The sequence below is a fragment of the Stegodyphus dumicola genome, chromosome 6 (genome assembly GCF_044657685.1).
Source record: "Stegodyphus dumicola isolate Sdum_Otavi_A_Nest chromosome 6, ASM4465768v1".
NCBI classification, from domain to species: Eukaryota; Metazoa; Arthropoda; class Arachnida; order Araneae; family Eresidae; genus Stegodyphus; species Stegodyphus dumicola.
The window spans coordinates 124275784-124288633 of NC_140773.1; the positions used below are offsets into that span (position 1 = coordinate 124275784).

The window sequence follows — 12850 nt, forward strand, 5'->3', positions numbered from 1 at the left end:
ATGACAGTCGAAAGTAAGATATTATTAGGCTTGAGAGCTTTTAACATCTAAGAAATTTAAGATTTTTTCCCTAAAATTTAATTTGCATTTTCTTTCTTTTTGTTTTCACCTTGCTCAACAAAGAACAGGAAACATCATCCAATTGCTAAGAGGGTTAATTTTGAGGAGCGCTTCCGAGGGGTGTTCCATGTGCTACACATGACGGTGAACGTATCGATAAGATTGAATGTTTGCTGCTACTTAGATGTCAGGGTGAAATAAAATTGTTAATAAATAATTCGTTACAATTATTTATTCCAACTTATGGAATAATAATATTCTATATCTGTCAAAGTTTCTGTCTCTTTAATACTGCAAAACTTTAATATACGGCATATTGATTCTTTGGCTAGAATAAAAACTCATTCGTTCATAAACATCTTGAAAAATTACACTTCGGCAATTTGCTAGGAGACTGCTTCCACATGTCGAGCACTTCTGAAAGTCAAGGATTTATGAGATCATAAATAATGGTACTGAAGTTTCACCTGTAAAAATTTTCTTTAAATAGACCATTCCATTAAACAGCGAAACATATTTAAGACCATGATTGGTCAAATTTAGCAGTCAAATGGAAATTTTCGTTGTAATTTCGTTGTTGTGAATTAGTATTACATTTCAAGGTCTTACTGTTTTTAAATGCATTAGCTCTATGTTTCCAATCTTCATCTAAAAATGTAAACTAAGAATGTATTCATTTAAGTAGTTTTTATATATTAATATATTTGATATAGTCAGATATTTGAAAGTAATTCATGTCAGTATATTAAACTAGGTTCTAATAAACGCGATAGGAATGAAAGAATGAAAAAAATTTAAAAACATTTTTCAGACATTTAATTGATAATATTTTAGATACGTGATATAAACATATGTAAAAGACTCTGTTTCACAGATGAAAGATCCGCGCAGTTTTGCTGCGTGAAAGGGAAATTTGTTGTCTACAAACATCCAAGCATCGAATTATAACTTCTGCGTGAAAATTATATAATTTTTTAAACAAAATTAAAGCATATAAAAAAATTCTGATTTTGTTCCTTTGGTTTTAGAGACAGGCAATTTTTTTAATGAAAATTCTATAATAAATTTCGGTTCTGTGTTAAAAATGTAAAACTCATAGTACGTTCAGTGTCCACATGTTGTGTTGCTTTTCTTCTGCGCAGTTTAGGATTGCGCAAGTTGTTATTGAAATTGTTTTTTTTTTCTTTAAGAAGCAAGTGGTTTTACATAATTAAGATAATGGGATTTTTACCATGGTATTAGACTTTCAAATAAAGTTACTTTGAAGGAATTGAGGTTAAAATTTACATCGTTAAAATTATGCTAACTACTTATTAGCTAGTCTATAACTAATCATGCTAGTCTTCATCCATGTTAAAAATAAAAACCTATGTTAAGAGGCAGTAGTTGCATGCGTGTTTCAAAATAAGGATAATAAAGGACAAAATCTCAATACACACTTTTCCCTCTAACATTAAATTAATTATGTCACGTTGCATAAATTTATAACTACATCGTAATTAAAAAAGAAATATTAATCCATACATTTCGAAAGAGAAATTAATTTACGGAACGGCGAGGAAAGGTAAGTAAGTACCGTCTTAGATATAAAAAAGCTTAAACCTTAATCTTTTTATGTTCTTTCATTAGATTGTGATTTTCTTAACAGGATAAATCAAACAGATTTTTTTAGTTGTAAATCTTTATAATTCTCCTACGAAGTTTTCTGCACTGCAGTATCATCAAATTCTTCTTCTTTTCTACGATAGAAAACACACGAATTTCTCGACTTACTTAAAATATTGTTTATCGTATAGTAAAGTAGTATTTTTTGTGTTAATTTACTAATGCAGAAATACTCAATTTTCTTATTATGTCAAGCAACTAAGAACACTCTTTAAGAAAAAGACTAGCTCTGGGAAAGACTATTTACAGAATGTTGTCTACGTTATGTAACGAGGAAAAGAGTTGAGAAAACACGGAAGCGCGTATCATTTCAGTGTGCAATAATGAATCCATGGCAAAATTACTAGTGTTTGGGTAAATGATCTACATTTATATATGCTCACTTGAGAACTGATTGATATTTTTATATGGGGTAAGTCAAGAAAATAATTAAGTCGAGGAATATGTAGCTTCTTTGGGTAGTTTCGTCTTTGTTGTCGACAATCTAAAGCAGTTTTGCTTACAAGAGTTAAAAGTGTTCTAAAATCCGATATTACTTCCTACATAACATTTGGATGCTCCAATATAGATGTTTAAAGCTTGAGATTATCATTACAATATTCGTTATTCTAACATATTTTATCAATATTTGTCTTAAGTCTTACTAAAACTACTTCTAGTAATACTTTTAAATGTACGAGGTGCTTAAGAAGGCAGGTAGAAGACACAAAACATAGAACTATAAATGACACGTAAAAGTTTAAATGTTTAAATTAACTCTGTACTATATGGTATTGCTGCTTATCAAGAAAAACGTAACACCTGTAAATACACATCGGTCAATTTGAACGATGGACATTTTTACAATCTGATTTTGGGAACACTGGTTGAGCAAAGGAATTGAGGGAGTTTGTGAACTTTACATTACAACAATATATAATATGTCAATATTTGGCAAGAACAAGTTTTCCGCTCTTGTAAAAGTTTCAAAATTGTAATACACTAATTATCATTCATGTTTAATAATTTATATTTTTTAATTTAATGTTCTTTAATTTATTATTTCTTACGATGTCTTTTAAATAGTAAAATAGGTGAAAAAAATACTAAAAATGCATACGCGGTCAGAATGACCGCATGTGTACCTTTGCGATATAATGAACATGTGTTTCTTATAGGTTTTTAAATTACTTCTAATAGACACCTATAATATTTCAATAGAAAATATCATGGATCTAATGAACGTTCAAATATTTCCATAGCTTTTAGTTCTTTATAATGTTCATAGATTTCACGATAAATTTAATTTGTGTAGAAATGTAAATGATGGTGTCATAGCGAGTGTTTCCAAATTATGTGCATTATATTTGCAATATATTTCAGAACGTATATGATTTCTACCTTTTAAAAATTATTTTATTACAATATACCCGTTAGAAGTGATAAGGATAGTTTAGATAAATAATATATATATGTGTGTATATTATATATGCAGAATAATAAAATGGGTAGTGAGATGTTTATAGCATGGAAAGGGATGGTCGGTTCGTGACAATGAGTGATGAAATAATGTCTTTAATACACTGGCTTCCAAATATTAAGTATGGCACAGTAAAATTTAAAAAGAAAAGGAAAATCAAAGCCATTAACACCAAATTGCAGATGAAAAAAAGCAAATGTACTTGTAATATTCTAGCTAATTTACTAATCCTTGAAATCTAGAATCCTTGTGCACTGTGTGACGAAGTATCGCAGAGTTGGTATACATAAATAGAGGGTTAAATTACCCTTTATTACAACCCAAGAAGATTCACAGATGGCCCCCTTTTCGGGCATATAATAAGCCTCTACTTCGGCATTAACTTAAGATAGAAAATATGGAACTAAACCCAGACTACTGCTCAGGTTTCCATGACAGACTCATAGCTACTGAGGAGGGCTTGAGTTTTTGTGTTAATGAGGTGTTAATTATGACATCTGGAATCTGAAAGATTGCCGAAGTTCTATTCAGTACCTGGCTGAAAGGTGGAAACATGGTCACAGTACGACTGTTAATATTGTTCAACAATTGGCCGGTTGAGTACCCATAATAAGATTTTCTACACGTGGGTACCATCACACATAGATATTTATGGTAACGAGATTGCAGATCGACTGGTCAGGAGGGGCAGTCTTAAGAGTTCTACTGATGTGGCTGTCTTTCTTTCTTAAAAAAAAAATTAAAGTTAACCTTGGCTTTACTGTGAAAAAACGCTGCATTTCGTGCACCAACTGACTTAATTCGCTGTACTAATAAAAGTTCAAATGTAAAAAAATAAGCACCACTTACACTTTTTCTTGAACATTACATATATATATATATATATTGGTTTGGTGCGGCCAATTACAACAAAAAAGGGAAGTGCACAACTAGATGTTATAACAATCCTAAATACAAAATTCCATCGTTCTATATCTAATCGTTTTTCAATTATGCGAAGTACGTAAGTACGATGTCCCCAAAAAAAAATCCTTCTGAATCCATTTTAAACACGACTCTTTTCTCTGCTCATACATGCAGATGTCACGCAAAAAAGTGGTTCAAATGCAGCAGTTACTTTCTATGTTCGTCAATAGCTCTTTGTAAGCAAGTTAAGCATATTTGGGAAAATAAATAAGAATATATTGCCAAGACTCTAAGAATTAAAACCGATATGTTCTATCTACTGACGATTATGTCTAAGTTATTATTGACCAAAATGCACTTTATAAGTTTAAAAATAATTTTTAACGAAAACGACGGTGGTTTACAAATCAGGTACCTGGAAATCATCAAATCGTAAATAAAGCGAATATTTAAATCTTCGCAGTGGGAGGACGGATGAGAAAATCTTTATTGGAAAACTAGCGCTAATAGGAAACAATAATTTCCTCGTGATCTTCCCCTACTAGCTGTCTTCTTTTATTTACGGTGGATCCCGGAAATTGAACCGTTTTATCCATGTTAAACATAGAAGTAGGAAGTAAAAATAAATATTTTCTTGGATCGGCATTATTATCTGAGATAGTTTCATTTCCGCATTCAAGATCGTTTTTTTTTAACTACATTTTCTTTTGTGATGTTCCGTCTACGATAGAAAAGGACGTAAATGAAAGAAAATAAAAAGAATTGGTGCAAACAAGCGTGAACTAAATTGCAGTATAACAGAAACAGCCGAAGTGTACGTTTCTCCGAGACCAACTTTAGAGTAAAAGGGAAAAAGATTTCCACAGCTTAGAGGAAAGCGGGAAGGTGACTGGGAGAGTAGATATTGTCGTAGTCAGGCGCCGGACCACGTGGCCTTTTGCCAAGTAGATAGCCGATTAGATCTCACAATTCGTTTTTAATGTCATTGACAAGGTGACCGGTCAGGGCTTACACTCCCATGCTATCCCGTTACAGAATGAGGTCGATTAGCCAGTGTTTTATGGTATCCCGCAAAGAAAGTTTTTTTTTTTCCGATATTTGAGACGTATGCGAGAAAATGGACTTTTAATCACTTTTAGAAAGAGTTCTTCTTAAGTCGCAAAAAAAAAAGCGCTTCTTAGAAGGCACTCTGCTAAATAGATTTAAAATTAATTTGGAAAATTTGTAAAGAAAGTGTCACTATTTAGTACCAACTAAAGAACATTCGAAGGCATTCTTTATTATAGTTTATTATTTTCTTATTTGTATTAATGCAGAAAATCCACACGAATCTTTATTTTATTATTAGTATTAAAAATATGAAGCAAGATAATATATGCATTTATTTATACAAGTCTGAAATATTTTCATATTATCCGGTTCAGAAGTAAATAATAAAACAAAATCTTTTATTATAGCGATTGAAAAGAGTCGTGGGACAGTAGTACAAAGTTTAACTTCAGATTTAAGTTAGATTTTAACTAGAAAATGAAACATTTCAAATACCCTTTCTAATCTTCTTTTAAATTCATAAATTTTTCTTTTAAATTTACATCAATCTAAGCTTCTTAGTTTTAAATTCCAGACTAAAATAATTACCTTTATTATTTATCATTTTACAGTTCTAGGAATGTTTTTTATTTCAAATTTAATGAAACCCAACGTCATCTGAATAGCTTAAAAAATGTTGCACATTCACATACGTATACAAAATACGTATACAATTCACATACGTATACTCAAATGTTGGCAATCATTACATGTAATTAATCAAAATATTCCACTAAGCAGAAAAGAAACCACACTTTAGTCTGATTTATGTCAGTTTTTAATGCTGTCGTTATTCATGTAAAATGCATACACATGTTAAATTATCGCAAGATATGCACCTCTAGAAAGAAGTACTCTATATGCATTATGTCAAAGAAGCATAAATTATTTAAAATAAATGTATGTCTATGTTTTGATGTATATGCAGCGCATTGTTTACAAGCCAATTAAAAATTTCCCTTCTAAGTAAAACCGTACATTTTAATACTGAAAATTTCAAAATTCCATGTCGGTCTTTTGCAAAATATGCAATGGTCTGTTGAAAGATTAGACGCAATATTGTCATGTAGATTTTTATCATAATAATGCAGTTTCTGATGTGGAACACTCGTTAAATGCAGTGTTATGTCAGGAATTGTTATTTTAAGACGATAATTAGATTTTAGAAATCAAACCCATATACGTAACAATGTGAAGCAAAGTTCAGAATTATGTTAAGACAGATATATAATGCTGATATTGAAGATAGGTCATAAGCTAAAACTCCGGAACTTATGTAATTTTGTACAAAGTCCGATTCTCTGCAGAATGGATATATTTCTTGTATCAATTTTCGGGAACTGTAACGCGTCACAAAGCTTTTCCAGCGTTTCGTTTCTTATACTATAATAAATGTATTGAATCTTGAAAATGAGCGATTGTTAAACGTAATTCTTGTTTTAAAGTATAATCAGAGAACGTTTCGCATTTATTTGTTTTTACATCATTTTGAATATTGACATAATCTTCAGAAAACATAGTATAAAAGCATTTGATTAATATTGAATATGTGTACAATGTCAAAAACTAAACACAGAGCATCAATTGTGCAAAGGTATTTCAAAAATTTTATGCAGCGCACTGTTTACAAGCCATGGCTTGTAAACAGTGCGCTGCATCTTGAGAATTAAGTTAAGAAATATTATTTTAAATGCACTGCTGTTATAAAATGATGTCTAGTATTATAGAAGACGTCCTATAAAAATACCGATATGTATATATAGAAATACCGATATGTATATATAGAAATACCGATATGTATATATAGAAATACCGATGTTCTATTTAAAATGGTCCAATAAAATATTTCTAAAAATAGCGTCGCTAAGAAAAGGTCAATGAACGAATCATTGCATAATTCATTTAACGATAGTTAGCAAATGAATTTGTAAGTCAACATATTATTTTCTGCGACTGAGGTCAAGAACATATATCTATGTACATATTATTTCATGAAGCAATTATCATCATAACTCACCCAAAATTGATTTCGTTCTTGGCAAATGAGTATTATTTTACACAAACATGATCCGTGTATTTTTATACAGCGATCAATAAACGTAACTGTTTCAACTTCCGAATGCATCAGATGCTTATCAATTGTGTAGAAAATAAACATTGTTATTTTATATTATGTAATAAATAAAATTTAAAAATCACCAATATCCTATGCAATTAATGTTATTGTATCCGAATACAGCGAATTCCATGTATATGAAAATCACATAAGCAACTACATGGATATGTAAGATTTCACTTTTTTTATAATCGTGTTTTTAGAATTTCAATAAGTGTTCAGCTGAAAAATTACTAATCTTTAAAATTACTGATGGTTTAGAATTCCATCCATGTTAGAAGATCGGAAAACTCGTATCTTTTCTTTTTATTTTCATCCCCCACATTTCTATGTTCTAATAAAGTCTATGCAATGCAGCTGTAACACCTAATTCTTAAAGAAGTAGAACACAAGATAAGCATGTCTTTGGATATCATCTGATAACCGTAAAATACTGAACTTAAGATTTTAAATGTGGTTTCTAATTCCATTCATTTTCTTTGATTGGGTTGTCAGATGAAACTCTAATGCTATGATGGAAATTTTGCTGTTCAGGAAAAAAAAAAAAAAGTAGTGAACAGATTTTCATTATCCTGAGCTTAAGTCTGTGCTGAAGATTCGTCTTTCAAAGAGTAATTTGTTTATCGCTATCGAGTTGTTCCAGTAAAACAGCTGCCGAAGTTCTTTAGTCGAGATAGGTAGGGTTGCAACCTTTAAGTTTTTGCAAGATTTGGGTTATTCTTTAAAACAGCTATTGCACTCCTGCTTTTGATACATTTCTTAGTGAAAATTAATGTATTCTCACTGGACGTTGGCTACGTCAGATAAGTGATGAAATTCTCTTCGTTTTTCATATTTTCTAAAGAACGAAAATTCATATATTCTTTCACTTATCTTCGTTAAAATTTTGTGGTGCCGAGGAAATTTTCGGTATTCAAATTCATCCGTAAGCAGTTTTGTAATGAAGGTGAGTTAATTTTCAAAATATAAGAATAAATGTAACCAAATGATACATGCGATGAACATAGCTTACGCAAATCTGCATTTGATACCATATGTAAAAATTAAGACAAGATCTTTTTCTAATAAATAAATAATATTTCGATAGGAAAGAAAAATTTAACTGGTTTACTGTTCAACGAAATAGTATCCTGCGATTATCTGGACTATTGCTAATAAAAATATGTAGTGTAGATGGAGATGTGTAACTGAAGGAAGAAGTCTAAACGATAACTCTTAAGCTAATTTTTTGAACTGTTAAGCTAAGATGATTTTTTTATCGTACGACGAAACTAAAATATGATGAAAAATAAATTTAGTACTTGCCTAGTAATATTTAGAATTAAATTTTAATATTGTTCGTGAAAATTAGGGTTATTATTCATTTCTTTTTTTGAGATGTGACAAAAATGATTTTTTTTTCTTGTGATTCATTAATCAATTTGCACACGCTTTTCCGTGGGAAGAGCATTTTTTTCTTATCAGATCAGAAACAGATAGCTATACCTCTCTTTCTTACCTGTTAAAGTATTTGTCACTTAAACGATTATTGATTAAATAAATTTACAAAGTAGAATGAGAAATTATTAGCGGAGAGCTATTCAGAGTGTACGAAAAAAGGCAATTCACTTACAACAATAATTTCATTAGACTAGAATAGAAGAGAAACACGCTAATGTGACAATCAAAATCGTAAAAACAACCTTGTATTTAGCGTAAGTATATTGAAACACTCAATCGATTTCGAGGGCAGCTAAAGGTCCCTCCTCATCAGGAGAAAGAAATACCTAGAAAGAAGAAAAATAAAGGGGAAGGAGTCTCAGAAACACGTGGTCCTTATCAGCACTGCACGTGGTTATAACCGGATTTTTAATCAGAGTTACACTGGCCGCCTACTTTTACTGAGCCAGGCTATCTGATCAAACATGTAACACAAAGAACAAGAAAATTGGTGAAGTTAAAAATAGGGAGCGAGGGGCAACTGAACCTTCAAGCTCAAAATCTGAACTTCAAATAATGATTTCTTTGTCTGTAATCGAAAAATAAACTAACGTATTTTCTGTTTGTTTCTTTTCAGGACGATTACGATGAGGTGGATACCTCGGAGCCTCTTGAGCCTGCAGGCCAGATTCAGTTTAGCCTTGAATATGACTTTTATGCCTCGACCTTAGTGCTGAGGATTATCCAGGGAAGAGATCTACCAGCCAAAGACATAATCGGTAAAATTATGTTGTATAAATAATATGTTTATTTAATTAAGACACAATAACACGCCGAATAAATACTAATTCAGAAGTCAAACAACAAAAATCAGCGTTAATTTACAAAATTTTCACAGTGAAAATTTTGTAAATTAACGCTGATTTTTGTTGTTTGACTTCTGAATTAATATGTTTATTTGTTTCAAAGTGACCATTCTAATGCAAGAGAATCTTCTCGGTAATTCAAGCGCCGATTAAACGAGGTTTTGCAATTCTGAATGAACATAAAAGTTAATTATGCAACGTATTTACTTCCTTGAACGAAGTATTGTAATCACGAAAAATTCCGGATACCATATATCAAAGAAGATATCCATTTAGACCGCTATCGAATGCAATTGAACGGTATTTTTTCCATGACATCTGTACGTATGAGCAGAATAAAAGACTCCTTTACCCTAAAAAAATTATAAAACTGATTTAAAATGGGTTCTGAAGAGATTTCTTTCGTGGCGTCCGTCCGCCCGTACGTATGTATGTATGTATCTCGCATAATTCAAAAACGAACAGAACGTACTCCACTATTTAGTGGCAATCGACCCCACCAAAAGCGAATAAATAAATATATATATATATATATATGTGTGTGTGTACCCACTCTGTTACTCGGCTCCGTGACCTCAGTTTATTTATTCTTATATGGTCGTAAATTGTGAGTTTTTTGCTTCAAAAATGTATGATCTATGTTGTTCTTATCTTCCGATTAAGCTTTTTATGCCTTTAATTGGCCTGCATGTAATATTTGTAGAATTATCAACAATTTAAAAGTTGTTTAAGTGTGGCTAAGCCTAATTTTTGTTTACCAATACAGCCATATTTGCCTACATTTGAAACTTAGATGAATAGTGGATTTGTTGCCAATCTAAAGAAACTATGCTTCGCAACAACAACGATAACGTCTTCTTTTATTATTACGAATTAACTCATGCTTAATCCATTCTGGAATTAACATTTAAGTTATTAAATTATCTCACATATTAACTTAGCGTCCAAAACAAATTAAGTCAGTTTCTACTTTATCAGTGTCTTTTTGCCTAGTGAGACCAAAAGTAAACTTTCAGTTTTGTGCGGCGAAAATTCTACCTTCTTGTCCGCTGGCCGAATTGTTTGTTTTTGCGTAGAAACTCTAATTTTAATTGTCAAAGTTGTTAAATTGTTTGTTCGTTTAGTTTTATATTCTATATTTTTCAATTTAAATAAAACTATTTTGAGGTTTCTTGCATTTTTGCCTTATCGCGAAATTAGAACTGATTTAATTGAATGAGAAATATATATCTAATGAAATTCGAGAAAATAAAATTAAATGAATTACAGGAAATAATTCGTATAATTTAATATTACGTACACGTCATGTGGCCCACACATCAGATTTGTTATGTATAAATATTGTCTCGCATTAATATTCTACGACGAGCGCAAAAGGTTCTCTCATAGTGTTTTATACAGATGATCACTGAGACTTATTTTACAGATCGATCAGTTTATTGAACCTTACTTGCAAATCATCAGTTGATATTTTGGTTTTGAAGATACTGCTCAAAATTGCGGTATAGAAGCAACAAGCGTCTACAAACAAGAAAATTGTAAAGGAATCAAATCGAAATAAAAACATTTTTATAAATTTGCAGCACTAATTTCTGTAAACAAACCTTCGAAACTAGTACTCCAAACTGATAACCGCTGAATTATGTTGCCTGAACTTTCTAATAAATTCAAATAAAATCAGGAAAACATAACCATCAATGAAGTACAACTGGGACAAAAAGGATTTTCATTCTATTCGGATTATTTTTTTTTTCGGTCTTTTTTTCTGTAATGCATTTATGCCCTGTACAAACAGCAATGTAGCCGTTCGAAAAGCCTCATTCGCGCAGACCGATAATTTGTTAGCACCTGAACTCTGTAGTTTCCTTATACGGTGATATTTGACGAATGGTGACACTGATATAGGTGACAGGTGAGAGCAGGTCCGGACACCCGGACGTCTTACATAGACTAGTCGGGTATCGTCCGTATCCCGCAACTATCTGAAGCTACACTCCGAAAACAATACAAGGGCAAAATACATGGCCATACAAGGGCAAAATATAGATTTTTCTGCATGCGAAATTAAACATTTTCCTGGCTACATCGCATGTTAACACATTGCTACACATACTCGCTACAATATACATTTCATAATATGCATTGCGTTGATCATTGCACTGTACTAAGGCACATTTACAACTCAATGCTACACTTAATACACTATATATTCTTTGCAACATATTACGCTGAACATTATTCCTGACAATTCAACATAGATTCTGAACAATGTAATTGTTTAAATAAGACATAACTGGATTATATAACACATAACTTCGTTATATAAGACAGACTTAAATAAATAACTTGATACAACAGATAAATAAATTAGGAGCTCTTAAATAAAGAGCAAAATTGCACATTACAAACAAATTACACATTTTGCACACAGAAATCCTCTTTGTTTACTTTGTGCTGTACTTATTATATACTAAATACAGATTTAAGGACACAGTACAGCCCATATTACTTTTGATTAAATAACATGTTAAAAGTTAACTCTGGCATAAATTTTGCTGTATTCTTAAAACATACCAAAAAATAACTTTGTAATTAAACATTCTACTGGTTACTTTGCACCTTAACATACTGCTATATATGAAACACTCAATACACTAAAATTTTTATAATACATATTACATTGAACACTGCACTATATTTAGGACACCTTACAAAACTCATTTCTACACTTAATGCACTGTGTGTATTGGCTGCATATTACATTGAACATTACTCTTGATTAAATAATATAGGCAGCGGTAGTAACTCTTTGTTATATACAACATAATTCTTAATACAAAAAGCTTATAAAAACACTGTTAGAAATACACATCGAGGGAAAAATTACAGGATTAAATTAATTGCAGTTAAAAAATTACATGTGCTAGATACATTAAATACCGTATTTACCATGCACTATACATTTCGTAATATGCACGTTAACACACTGCTATATATAAATCACTCATTAGACTAAAATTTACAGAATGCAATAATATTTACATACATATAACTACTATAATAATTACTACTATAATATTTACATTCTGTGCTCTTGAATGCATTAAGTTGTAGTACTACAGTTATAGTTACTATGCTTCCTGCGGCTCAAAGCATAGCTCTGCATGCTACGAGTACTTACACATTTTACCAAGGTACTATACACAGTGTGCTATACAATACATTATTCACAATACGCTGCACAATATTCTATTTATAAAATGCACATGC

At 31.1% G+C, this 12850-nt stretch overlaps 1 protein-coding gene across 1 annotated transcript in view; it reads left to right on the plus strand.

The window, feature by feature from the left end:
- Positions 1–12850, plus strand: part of Syt7 (Synaptotagmin 7) — a 476147-nt gene that overhangs the window by 266661 nt on the left and 196636 nt on the right. The window contains exon 4 of the mRNA XM_035359362.2: positions 9352–9493. Coding sequence (XP_035215253.1) covers positions 9352–9493 — 142 coding nt within the window. The remainder of the gene's footprint in view (positions 1–9351; positions 9494–12850) is intronic.